We start from the raw sequence: 13,922 nt of genomic DNA on the forward strand, positions 1-13,922 counted from the left end.
CAGGGCTGGGGCAGCAGGGGAGTGCAGGTGGGGGCCAGAGCTGGGGCAGAAGGGGGTGTGGGCGGGGGGGAGCCCAGGGCGTGGGGGCGGGTGGCAAAAAACCTAGAGCTGGCTCTGTTCCTACCATTCACAGCAAGCTGCAGATTTCAGTTCCATACTCCTTTCACACCCTTTCCTGTTGCTAGTGGCCAAGGGAATGCTGGGAAATGTAGTTCTTTCCCTGCTCCAGGGCTGGCTCTATAGGCAGGGAGCTAACCAAGGAACTACAGCTCCCAGGGCCCCCTGTTGGTTCTCAGCTCCCATGCTGGATTCTTGCGCCCCTTGCAAATCTGCCGCCCCAAGCAACTGCTTGCTTTGCTGGTGCCCTGAGCCGGCCCTGGGTCCTGGCCACCGGTCCGGGGGGCTCTACATTTTAATTTAATTTTTAATGAAGCTTCTTAAACATTTTAAAAACCTTATTTACTTTACATACAACAATAGTTTCGTTATATATTATAGACTTATAGAAAGAGACCTTCTAAAAACATTAAAATGTATTACTGGCACGCGAAACCTTAAATTAGAGTGAATAAATGAAGACTCGGCACACCACTTCTGAAAGGTTGCCGACCCCTGATTTAGATAAAGAATGAATGGTCAGGGAAGTGCCAGCCTAAGAATTACAACTTCAGTCTCGATTGGCCGAAGAATGTGCAGACTAGAGATAACCGGATGACACCCGGAGGGCAGGCCAGAATCCACCCAAGTGCCTCCCCCCCACCGGAGGGCTGAAGACTCCGAAGAACAAGATAACTCTCAGCCATCAAGGATGTGCCACCTGCTGATTGATAATCACCTCAAACAAACATCAGCAGGATGAAGCAATTCCCATAGACTTGTATAAGGACAAAATCCTATAAGAACAGACTCTAAAGACTAAAAACTTTGAGTCTGGTTCTGCAACCACCCTCCAGATTGGATGCGCATCTGACAAGGACTCAGCTCCCCCCTCCTCGTGTGCAGGCTACCTGGCCAGTACTCTGCCATGAGCAACCTCTAGGCTGGTAATTATAACAACTCTGCAGAACTTGTATGAATGAGTGTATGTGTGAATGAATAAGGAATGGTAGTGAAATAATATTGAATTGCATATCCTGATTTCTCGCTCTCTCTCTCTGCATTTACAATAAATGTGGTGTTTTGCCTTGTCCACCTTATAAGATCCTGTTGGTATTATTTTATTAGTGTAACAATAGTAGGGACAAGTCTGGAGGAGGGCCATAGGATCTAAGGTCACATGGATCCAGTGGCTCTATTCCTCGAGCAAGTGTCACAGACAAGGTAGTGGTATCTCACTGACTGGAGTAATGGTTGCAGGGATAGGGGCTGCTGTTACCTGTCAGCTCTGTGTTCTTGGAGAACCAGGACACAGTATCCAACCTGTCTGACTCACGAAGGATCCCCCTCCCCCAGCCTCTGCTTGAACCAAAACCGATCAGAAGAAAGACTTACAAAAAGCAATGAAAAGGCAGTGGGAGACACAGCCTAAACCCCTTCGGACAAGGGTAACAGAATTAAGGCAACTCCCCGAGCCTCATTTGCATTGAAGATGGGAAAAGGAGGCATCTCCATTAGCATACAGAATGGAGAACGGAGATTCCAAGGCAAGAACCGCACTGAACTCTGGGACCAGAAAAGCAGGAAAGCACTGCATGATGGGGGATCTCTGCTCCAGATGTTAATGCACCCACCCCAGCACACACCAGCTCAGTAGTTATCAGACCAATTCTAGTAATAAATCCATTATTGGTATCCAAAATACTGAAGCTGCCTAACTGACCTGTGAGCTCACTCGAAGGAACACTGCCCATACCCAGGAATGATCAGTTCCTATTGTCTAGCCTGAACAAAACAACTTTGGTATACTCCCTTGAGCCATCAGTTTACCCATAAACAAATCTAGAGTTCTCCCTTGAACCATTGTTGTTGTTTCCCTACAAAAAACCTCTCCCCACGCTCAAGTAAGTGTTCTGATGCCTGGATCCAAAATCTGCATCAGTTCCCTTGAGACTTCATCTTCTCCTAATGGATCGTGCTGGGGGCTCTGCCTGTCTCCAGCACTCTGGACCTTCAACTATCACCACCACCTGGGAACCCCGACTGGTTCAAGCTTCACGGAGTGGTGAGAACCCAACTCTCTCTCTCTCTGTTTTTTTTTTTTCTCTAGGTATAGTTTCTAACCCGGACTTACATGATCAGGTATAGTTTTCTAAACCTGACTTTTGTAATCAAATTTAAGCTAGATTTAATATTGTAACTGTTTTGTTTGTTTGGCTCTCCTTGTATGGTTATTACCTGGCAATAAGTAATTTTTATGGTTAAGTTGGTTGCTTCCCTCCCTCCCTCTTTTGTGTTTTTGGCTTCCCCATTTGCTCTGCAGCAACGCTCCTCTTACCTAAGCTAAAGATCCCTGCAGTGCCGAAAAATCCTGTGGGGTTTTCTCATCAAGTGGGTTACTACCCGAATAATCGTAACGTGAAAGTGGGGATAGAGAGGTGCTGAACCTGTGGCATATGAGGCTGGCAGCTTGGAAGTGCTGCTTGACCCATCCTGCTGAGGTCAGGGACATATAAGAGGTCAGCATGGGAGTGCTGATTGCCCTGGTCCGCTCAGGGGGTGGGGGTGGGGGGTGTGTGTGTGTGTGTTCGTTTCTGGGGCTCCAGGAACCCAGCCCTGGGGAACCTAAGTCCTGCAGGATAGCTCCATTGGGAGGGAACTTGCAGAAGGGAGAAGTAGAGCACCATATGAAAACACAAGTAGTACATTGATAGAATTACAGAACACCTCCCCCACCAAGAGGAGTAACCCTAATAAACGGGCAAATCTGGTAATACTGCGTTATGACCCCATACCATGGCCCAGATTAGAGACTGGTTTAACCCTTATAAAGTCAGAGATTACTAAAAAACCCAAGTGGCAGAAATGTTTTCAAGCAGTATTTTTCACACATTAATTTTCTCTACCTGAAATATCAACCAACAGTGCTGGCAAGGAGGCAGCATACAATACGTTACATTATAAATGTGTTAATATTTTCAGAGGTTATGTGATATCATGGAAACACAAAGGGCCAAGTATTCCCTCCCCTACCCAAAATGAATGCCCAAGTCTATGCAAGATAATTCTGGAAAAGTCAGGAGGCACTGATGAACATGGTCATCGTCTGTTGCAAACTTGACCCTGTCTTACAAACTATATTATATGATTTGTATTCTATTAAACTCAACTTAATAAGGTACTTAAATAGAATGAATGATAAAACACTTGCCTTGTTTGGGTAAGGGATATGGAATGCTGAAGTAATTCTCATAGAAGTCTAAAAGTTTCACTGCTGCATCCAAGGCATAATCAGCTTGGTTGATCTTGTCTGGTACAGTATATACCGATATCTAAAATACACAAGCATGGAAGGTTTCTGAATACAAATATAAGTAGTTTTAGAATAGAAACTGATTTGTTCTCTTTCTTGTTTATTTCAATTGTCACCAAAAAATATGAGCGCAATTAGCTGCTTGATGTAACATTCCCTGCCTCAGCGGTATCCTAAAATTTGTAAGAAAAGCATCAAAGCCAGGAATGTGTTTTTTAAAACGGAATTTAGATTCAGTCCCTTTTATTTATTCACCAAACAGGTACAATTGCAGTGCAGGTTTCCCCACTTTACCCAACCAAACTCAACCTTTTTTTGAAGGGACCAGAGATGAGAGCACACAAACAGATTTTGAAAGTAAAACTACTAAAAATCATAATTCGAATAGTCCATCTAATTAAAAACCCATTCCTTTCTTCTCGCTCAATCCCATAGCAGCTACAGACATGTAAATATAGTTAACCAAGACCTTTAGAATTAAACCATTTGCAATTTTTACTGTTCCTATCATAAAGCAAGATGTAGAAAATGAGACAAATTTACCTTAATTCCACTGGTGGTCATCTTGCTGACTGATTTAAAATCCGAAACAATAAAGGCCACTAGATAAGTGCTCATCTTTACACTAACATCAAAATGGTCTTCAACTAGCCAATTAGCAACATTCACAGATTTCACCTAAAATGAGAGCACAACTTTTGTCACACAATAATTCTATGAGCTGGAACAACAGAAGGTTTGTTGAGTTTTTTAAATTTCATCACTATTATTTAAAGAGTCATTGAATAAAACAAAACTAAACAAAGGAAAACCCACCCTTTTGAATGAACTTTTTCTTACCTAGCCTGTTATACTTAAAACTGAATGAAATTAGAGAAATAATTTCTCAAATTTTTTTTCAATTTGCTTTGTACATTTGATAGTACCTTGCTGTCTGCTGTACAGTCAATTGGTTTGTCCTGTGGCTGCATAAGAGAGCCAAACAGGGAAGAGGAAAACAGTTTAAAAAGACACAGTGAACTCAAAATCTTTTTAAGATGACATTCAAAATTTCTAATTTCTGAAAGAGAACCCTCTATATAATATGTTCTTTTAAAAAAAATTTTTAATTGGCCTTTTTTTTTTTTAAACTGTTTCCCTATTTGTGTTTATAAGGGTTTCTTCAGCAAATAAGAAATTGACAATATAGAGGAAACAGTGAATCTACTAGACACAAAGTGCTATCCAACGCACAGGCAAACAAACCAAAAATATTTTTTTCTTGCTAACGACTTTCAGTTGTAGTAGATGCTACTTGTAGCTATAATACACATAAAATTTTCAAACAAATGTGATTTTTTAAGTTGACTCTGTTCCTTTAAAAAAAAAAAAAGTAAAAGCAACCTTTAGTAGATGTTCAGGGGTACATTTCAGTACAAAGATTTAGTTGCATAACTCCCTGCATAGTTGATACATTTCACACTGCATCATGCTATTTATCCCTTCTGCCAAACTCCCTTGAAGGTTAATTTTTGAAGTCTAGATGGTCCAAGTTTCATGTACAAAATATGGAATTATGGGCTAGATCCTTCAGGTGCTGAATGCCCCCAACTTCCATTGCCTCCCAAGGGAGCGAGGATGCTCAGCATCTCACAGGACTATCCCCTAAATATGAACTTTAAAACAGCCAACAATGAGGAGATAATGCATTTTTCCTTTTGAATTCAATGTTAGAACTACTAGAAACAACAGTACACATATGAGCATCAAAGTAAAACAGTTTAATATCAAAGTGAATTGCTCTTGCTTGGATATTTTGCTCTGCTTTAACTTTTTCTTAAACTAAACAATTCTAAAATGTAACATTAGAAAAATCCACGTACTATTGGCATATTAGATAGTGCAAGGTGCTTTGGTTCTCTCCTAATCTTAATGGAAAATCTGGCTTTGAAGGATGGTTCATCAAAACATGGGAAAGCCATGCGAGCAGCTGTTGGCTCAAACTGTGTTGATGCAAGTACCCTGTAATTAAACAACGGGAAATAAAAAAAATCTACATCTGAAACATGCCCCATACATTGCAGTATCAGTACAGAACACCCTCCTCTCTGGTGCAAGACAAAAAGGTAAATTTGATGTTCACTTTGTAACTAGGTACTTACATGGCCCCCATTTTGGCAGTATCTGAACAATTCACAATACCCCTTTATCAGGCCAAGAAGTACTACTACCCCCATTTTATAGATGGAAAACTGAGGCAGGAGACTAAGTGACTTGCCCAAGATCACACAGGAAGTCTGTGGCAGAGCTGAGAATGGAACCTGGTCTCCTGAGTCCCATAGCACTCTAACCAGAGGACCATTCTTCCTTGCATCAAAACTTCCAGTGGCATCAATAGGAGTTCTTGTGCATTAAGGCCCACTGAATTTGGTCCATAATGACAAAATTCAATTCCGTTCCGAAAGGACTGAAAGTCCCAACAAGTTAAATACTGGAATATGATTCGGTACATATTCAATTCTCTATAACAAAGCATAAGTCTTAGTGAAGAAAGCAGAGGCTCTAAAAGAGAAATTAGAAACTAAATGAGAATAAAATCTAAAAGCAGCAATTTAGCACTGTTATACCTAAAAAGTCAAGTATAGTTCACTCTTCAGAAACAAATGTTAATTGAAAAGATGATTACCTCACTTCTCCTTCCTGGGTTCTATAGGTGCTTTTATAAAAGCCGTGGAAACTCTCTGACAGATTTGCAGAATATTCAATGCTAACAGTGTAGTTTTGTCCAACATGCAGTGGAAAAGCTGCCAGGAGGGCAATCTGCTCAAATGGTGGGTATTCCAAAACCATCACTTCTTTTTCCGTGTGACTATTTCCCATTCTCCTTTGGATGGTAGCCCTGGTAATTTGCAGGTGTTTGCTGTGCAGGATGATTGAACTAGTTTGTTGGTTTACTGTAATCTCTATTCTGGCAAATCCAGTAAAAGTTAGAGTCGTAAGATTAGGATGGAGGAGGAGATCATAATGCACTGGGATGACATGCTTGGGAAGCCTCATTTTATCCCACGGAAACAGTTTGCTTCCATTGCCAGACACTACATCAGCTGTCTCCCTGTTCTTGCTATTGTGGTCATTATTCACAGAAACTGCAACATTTAAAACACCTATCGTCATCATCATCATCATCACGAAAGAGGATTTATCTGCAAATGGCAGAGTAGAGAATAAAGCTGCCATTCTTGCCTTGCTTACGTTGATTTCCACATATGATAATCTAAAGAAGAAATATTTGTAAAATACAGTTAGTATTAAAGATTTTTCTTTGTGGTAAATGTCATGGACATCACCAATGAGTACTGACTATGATCTAAAAAAAAAATACAGTAGACCCTCATGCCGCAATCAAATCCGCATGGGCAGACCCTTGACCTGGGTGGAGCCCAAATGACTTCTGGCACAGAAGATTTGGGTTGGAAGAGACATGGGTCCAACAGCAGGATCAGGCCTAAATTATCTTCACTTCTGTAACCATCTGTGTCTATTTCCATACACTTTTTCTTGCCATGATCCTTCAATTCCTCTTAATTTAAAATGTCTCTGAAGGCAAACCTTTCAGGCTGTCAGTAAGCTTTGATATTTTTAAAGCCACAATATACTCACTGGTTATAAATAAATAGGAGCAAGTTTTAATTGCAATGTTATTTACTGGGAGAGAATATAAACACATAAACCCACAAAACATTATACAAAAAACAAAAGTAACAATAGAAAATGCAATTCTTATCCCTGACATACAGCCCCTGAAAGGAGCAAATCAAAGGGAATGAAGATACTTTCAAGGCTCTTGATAGAAAAGAAATCAGTAGTTTGATAATTTAGCAGACTCATGCCAAGCAGTTTCTTCTGGAGTTTTAAACTTAGGGTGACCAGACAGAAAATGTGAAAAATCGGGGGGCGGGGGGTAATAGAAGCCTATATAAGAAAAAGACCCAAAAATCAGGACTGTCCCTATAAAATCGGGACATCTGGTCACCCTATTTAAACTGTATATGAAAAAATTAATGTTTTATTTTCAGGGCATGGTGCCAAAACAATGTTGTGTGGGTTTTAAGATCTGTAGCGGGTGCAGAGTTGTGAAGCAGGTGATGTTGGGTGCTCAGGTGAGTGGGCTGGGGCACTGTTTGGCAGTGGGGGTGCAATGTTGGGGTGCTCGGGGGCGCTGGGGGTTGGCCGTGGGGTGCAGCATCGGGGTGTTGGGGGGATGTCAGCGGGAGCAGATTGCGCGGGGCTCGGGGCGCTCTCTGGGAGCGGACGCTGCAGCGCGGGCTGGGCCGCAGGCGAGGCGGTGTCAGGGCGGCGGGCGGTGCAGCCCCCTCAGCGACACGCTGCCCCCAGAGGGAGGGGACCGGGACCGGGTTCCCTCCCGCCCGCCATCTGGGCCCGGGCCTCGTGTCCCCCCGCCCCGGGAGGCGAGGCGGCTCCGCTGGCGCCGCGCTGGCCCCGGAGCCCACGCCCTGAACTACCCGGTTTGTGACCCGCTCCGCCAAGGCCGGGGCTGGGTAAGCGGCGCCGCTACCTGCTGCCGGGCCCAGCGGGATGGAGGAACCGCCGCCGCCTGCTTTAGCCGCGCCTTGGAGAGTGAAAGTGAAAGCGGAGGTGCCGCTTGGGCCCTTGCAGCTCTTCCGCCCCCCAGGCTCTGTTCTGGGGCTCCCCCACATCCCCCGCCCTCCTGGACTGGCCCCAGCAGGAAGGCGGTTTGGGCGACCACACAATAACATAGTCCCTGCACAGAGAGACAGCCACAGGGAGAAGCCAGATCCTGCGGGATGCTGAGCCCTGAATGCCTGTAGCACCCACAGGAGCCCCTGTGGCTCGGGGATACCCAGGGCCGCGCAGGATCAGGGCCCCCCCGAACAAAGGAGCGAGTCCAATGTTGGCTCCCAGCGTCTGTGGACGTATGAGAGTCAACCACTGGCCCGCACTGATCAGACCACGTAGGCTGTGGCCGTGGCATTGGCCGCACTGGGAGTACCAGCTGTGTCTAATACACATTAGCTGATTGTGATTGACCCCTAGGGTGGGAGCCTATTGTTAACCACATCCAGCTAAATAGACTGGCCCTGTCTAGGTTAGTTACAACATTCTCTTTAAAATTGTGTTCACCAATATATTTTAATGCATGACCTATTTTCCTAAAGTAGCCAGGGCTCCTTAGTTCTTTGGGGGCAAGGGCCACTCTGTTCAGTAACACTAAGAAATAATTTTGGTATTGTAATACTAAAAGAAAGAGTGTTTGGAGGCTGTACAACTAAGATATAATTGTAACGGCCTGCATCATTTACACCTATGGTTCCACCTTATTTCCAGGGCCGGCTCCCAAGTGGCAGGAAAAAAAAAAAAAAGCTGTGATTGCTTCTTCGGCTGCAGGTCCTTCCCTCCAAGAGGGACCGAGGGACCCGCAGCCGAAATGCCACCGAAGAGCCGGATGTGCCGCCCCTTCCCCTTGGCCGCCCCAAGCACCTGCTTGCTGCGCTGGTGCCTGGAGCTGGCCCTGTATTTCCACACCTTTTTTTCCCCAGCGGCTTAAGGATTCCAAAAGTGCAACCCATAGAGAGCTGAGATACAGTGTATGATCTTCTGCAGCCATTCTGTTCATTGTTCCTCACCCCTATCCCTGGCTGTCTAGATTCCATCTCTGGGAGCAGAGGCAAGATCATAGGGGCCTAATTCTCCCTCTTCTCTCCATGAGCAAATGGCTGGGGGGACAGAGCTGGCCAAGCATGAGGGAGTGAAGTAACTTCCTTTCCCTTCAAGACCTGCACACCTCAGCAAGTTGGACACGTGAGGAATTGTAATTGAAAAATGACTAGGAACAAAACATTTGTTCTTTGACTACTTTATAGTTTACAGTCATGGTAGTTAATGCATGTTGAAACTTGATAAGCAATTATAATGTAGATAAGTCCCCCGATTCAAAATTTCTTCCTGGTGCTCCTCCTGGGACACTGCAAGTACGCACTTGTCTCTTACACAGCTCTGAGCAGAAATGTCTAATCTAGTCCTCTGCCTTAGACAGACCAATGACAAACCCCAAAGTCTGCTCTCTCTCTACAGCTTGTGGAGCCTTCACCCTTGTCTATATGAGAAAGTTATACCAATGTAACCAAATTAGTTTAGAAACAGGTTTATTTAAATAGATGCAACCCATGTGTGTGGATACTTTAAGTTTTTAGTCTTAACTTTAGAATGCCTTATATAAAATTAGCATACAAAAGGCAAAGAACCAATTTAAGCTAAATCTAAGGCATTCCAAAACTGAAATAAGTATCCACACAAGGGAGTTGCACTGATTTAACTAAATCTGCTTCTAAACCAATTTAGGAAGCGGCGCAGGCCAAGGGACGTACTGGCCACCGCTTCCAGCAGCTCCCATTGGCCTGGAGCAGCGAACCGCGGCCAGTGGGAGCCGCGATTAGCCAGACCTGCGGACGTGTCAGGTAAATAAACCGGCCCGTCCCGCCAGGGGTTTTCCCTAAACAAGCGTCGTCCCAAGTTTGGGAAACACTGCAATATGGGAATCACGGCTGCCTCAAATTTTTGTTAATCCTGAAGTACTGATATTGGGGGGAGGAGGAGTTGAAATAGTTTGTGTTATTGAATTTTCTATTAAAATGTCTGCTTCTCTCCAAGAGTCAGTTACGTGGGCCATACTATCAAGTAGAAATAGCTGCAATATGTGATCAAGAACGGTTTGACTTCATTACTGAAACTTGATGGCCAAGCCTAGTTTTTGCTGTGATCATTGGGCATAATAGCACTTTATGTAGTTCCTCTGATACCTACACAATATGATTAGTATCACAGTCCTGGGCTTGAGACCTTTTTCTAGCAATGATGTCTGTGATAGGATTCCTAGTGAATTTCTTTCCTTCATGTTAACAAAAGAGGTTAACACAATTCTAAAATATAGGTATCATATGTAGAATTGCTCCGCTGAGTGTCATTAATTATTGTGTGGATTAGTGACATGGAGGAAGAGAAAGAAAGTTTGGAAAGGTGGGGTGGAAAGTGAGTAGCATTCAGTCATTCAGTTTAGTCTTTTTGGTGGTTCTGGTGTTTGTCAATAATGGAGAAGTGTTTTTCATACCAAAGTGATTTTATTTTTCTAACAAGTGCACTGTTTTTCAGAACAGCTTTATGAAAAATACTGCACTGAACAATAACATCAATATTTCTCTTCTTCACAATTAATAACCAAATGTTATGGTCACAGAAAGTGCTGTTTATTTGACAACAGTTTATGACAATAGAACAAAAATCCTATACAGAAATAGGGAAGACAGCCCATGATTATGACAGTCTTTTGGGAGAAAAATCCAGTTGAGCAGCTCATCAGATCTTTGACTTCAATGGACTTGTGATAATTTACACCAGTTTAAAATCTGTACTGTTGATGTTTATTTTAAGGTTTTTTAGTCTGGGATTTTCAAATGAGCCTGGGAAGTGCCTATGTCTATTCCTTTTCTATTTTTAAAGCTTCCTAAAATGTCAGCCCCCAGTACACATCTTTACTTGTAATGCCTTAAAAGCAATTTTACTACAATTTCAGTTTCAGGGATAGCCGCAGAAGAAAAAGCATATACATGCATTTGTTTCACAAATAACATTAAGTATAGGACAGCAGATTGCAATATTTTATCAGAATGCAAAGTTGTTTCTGAAAAGTTAAAAATCTTTCAACTGGCAGCCACAAGAGGTGGCTATTTTCCTACTTTTGTCTCAACAAGAGCGGGCGATGACAAACTGAAAAGAAACTGAAAATAAAAGGACAATTCTGCCTTCTGTACGGTTAAAGAAAGAGACGAGACGGTAACGTACTGTAGCACCTGTTTGCTTGTTTTATTTATGTTCTGTATTTTATTTTTACTGGATTTTCAAAAAATACATACCTAACAGTGCATGTATGTAAAATATATATATATATATAATAAAAATAATTGAATAAGAGAACCTTTTATGTTATCCTAGACCTCTCTTACTGGGTTAAGAAAGATTAAAACAATCAGACACTGAGGGTGAAATTCACTCTGTGCAGAGGGCCAGCAGAAGGCCTATGCAACTCTTAAATCATATTTCAAAGACTAGGCCCTGATTCAGCAAGGCACAAAACCTTATGATTAACTTTAAACATGAGCATTCCCTAGAATGTGTGAGGGCCTGAGCTAGAGCCTTAAGTGAGATTTTAGTGGTGTGTAAGCCTTCTGCAAGGGGGAGAGGGAGGCGGGAAATCCAGACTAAGATCTTAGAGCCAGCAAACAGTGTTTGGCATATATAGCAAATACTTAAGGGGAGGCAATAGACCATCACATTTACCATAGTTCTTTATTCATTGATAAAGGCAATTTGGAGATTTTCCATTCACCATTAAATCTTGGGAATTACTGTAGCTTTGTTTTTTTCCTGATGCTAACTTGTAACTATTTGCAAAACGTCTTTCAGAAATGAATGAATTTAAAATGTGAGTTGAAACTGTGAAAAATAATAATACATATGTAAAACTGGAGATATCTTTATTCACTCAGCTTCACATTAAAATAACTTTTGCAAGCAAAAGTACAAAACATAATTTCAATAGTTTTACTTTTATCATTCTGGAAAACAAATTAAAAACAGCCAGGTACTGAAGCTTAAAAGTGGGGCCCTGATGATTTGTAACCAACAGACAATGTTTAACTGAATTGGTTGCAGATTTTTAGTGTGGGTCATTGGTGCACAGTTTGATTGGTATTCTGTCCTCTGGGCATTTTAAGTACAATTTGTGCTTCTAAGAGTGATTTTGCAGTTTTGAGCCTTCAATTTTATCTAACCTATATATCTTGTATTTATAAATATAAATAAGGCTAAGATTTTGTCATGGATATTTTTAGTAAAAGACACGGACAGGTCATGAGCAATAAAGAAAAATTAACATAAGCCCGTGACCTATCCCTGACTTTTACTAAAATTATCCTTGACAAAATGGGGCGCTCAGCTGTGGGGTCCCCACACCACCTGCAGAGGTTGGGCAGCTACAGGGGCCGCTCCCAGCTCTGGGGGCCCCCACTGCCTGTGGGGATTCAAAGCTTCAGGGTCCCCCAGCTCGGAGCTCCAGGGTACCCACAGCGCCCATGGCGGCTCAGAGCTCTGGGGTACCCCACCCTCCGTGGCAGCTGGGAGCTCCGGGGAGCCCCCACCACCCACATTGGGCAGGAGCTATGGGGGGCCTCTGCTGCCTGCGGCATCCAGGAGCTGCGGCCCCACTGCCCGCAGCAGCTGGCAGCTCCAGGGGGCTACCGGCTCCAATGTCCATGGGGAACTGTGGAGTCCCCCTGCTGCAGCGGGCGGTGGGGAGATCCTGCAGATCCCGGCTGACGGCTGAATTCACGGAGGTCGCAGGAAGTCACAGATTCCGTGACTTCCACGACCTCCATGAAAAAATTGTAGCCTTAATTATAAAGTATCTTAAATCAAATCACAGGTTTCTTTGACCAAGTGTCTTTGACTCTTCTCTTTAGCTGAGCTCCATACCAGAGCTGTTAGCCAGACGTGTGTCTGAGTTGCAAAGCTCTTAAAATTTCTTCGGTGGTTGACTGACATTCATTCAGGCAGAAAAATGTCTGCACCCAAGCTAGGGCATCACAGCATCATTTGCAGGGGTCCTGATCTCTGACATTTGGCTCTCTGTTGCTGCTGAAATGCACAGCCTGGTCTGTGGCACTGGGTCCTCTGGTACTGAATTTGGGTTGTTTTGAAGGGCCCTACTTGGTTTCTCAGGGCTGCTTGCTGCATCTTCATTTTCATGGCTGCTGAGGGGATGCTAAATCTTTTCTTCATCCAAGCTCACAATTGGAGGAACCCAACATTTCTTATTTTAATCTTGCATTGTTTAAACACAGGTAAGGCAGTGCTAAATACAGAAGCAAAAACAAAGCAGGAAGAGCCAAACAGACTTTTAAAGAATTATTGGGGTTTTTTCCCCCTCCGTTGCACAAAAAATTCATTCACAATAAAGGCTTGTTTTTCAAAAATGAACATATACTGCTAGCATGATTGCAATCAGGTTTTTAAGCTTGCAAGTAGCCTGCTGTACATTTCAGTCCACAACCAGCCCAAATACCTTGCACTCTCACATAGCTGTGATAAATATACATACAGTTGCACACACTTCTGAGTATCACAGTTTTTGAAAATCAACCCTTAATGATGCCTTCACCCGAACATGGAACAAAATACTTAAAAACATGGGTCTGGATCCTGCAATCAGATCCATGCTGGCAGACCGCTATACCAGCATGGATTAGATTGCATGATTGGGTCCGTGATGGGTAAAATCCCTACTAATTGGCAGAGCAATGTTAACACATTTTTAAAATAAGTCAGCTTCTGTCCCAAATAACTTGATTGTACATATATAGAGTCCTCATATTGGTCCTTTTCTGCCTTTCAGGATAAGCAGTCAAGAAATTCTCCGCTAGACAGAAGATATGCATTTTTG

General features: G+C 43.0%; 1 protein-coding gene across 2 annotated transcripts in view; it reads right to left on the bottom strand.

Annotated features, from left to right (window-relative positions):
- The window catches only part of ERAP1 (endoplasmic reticulum aminopeptidase 1), a 26,087-nt gene extending 17,943 nt beyond the window's left edge, over positions 1-8,144 (bottom strand). For both annotated transcript variants that reach the window (XM_026649174.2, XM_026649175.2), the window contains exons 1-5: positions 7,965-8,144; positions 6,075-6,662; positions 5,272-5,410; positions 3,953-4,087; positions 3,308-3,428 (exon numbers count right to left, since the gene is read on the bottom strand). In XM_026649174.2, the coding sequence (XP_026504959.1) occupies positions 3,308-3,428; positions 3,953-4,087; positions 5,272-5,410; positions 6,075-6,625 (946 nt within the window). In that variant the 5' untranslated portion in view covers positions 6,626-6,662; positions 7,965-8,144. The remainder of the gene's footprint in view (positions 1-3,307; positions 3,429-3,952; positions 4,088-5,271; positions 5,411-6,074; positions 6,663-7,964) is intronic.
- Positions 8,145-13,922: the final 5,778 nt, after the last annotated feature.

The sequence above is a fragment of the Terrapene carolina genome, unplaced genomic scaffold (assembly GCF_002925995.2).
Source record: "Terrapene carolina triunguis isolate 2854851 unplaced genomic scaffold, T_m_triunguis-2.0 Scaffold69, whole genome shotgun sequence".
In the NCBI taxonomy this organism is placed as follows: Eukaryota; Metazoa; Chordata; order Testudines; family Emydidae; genus Terrapene; species Terrapene triunguis.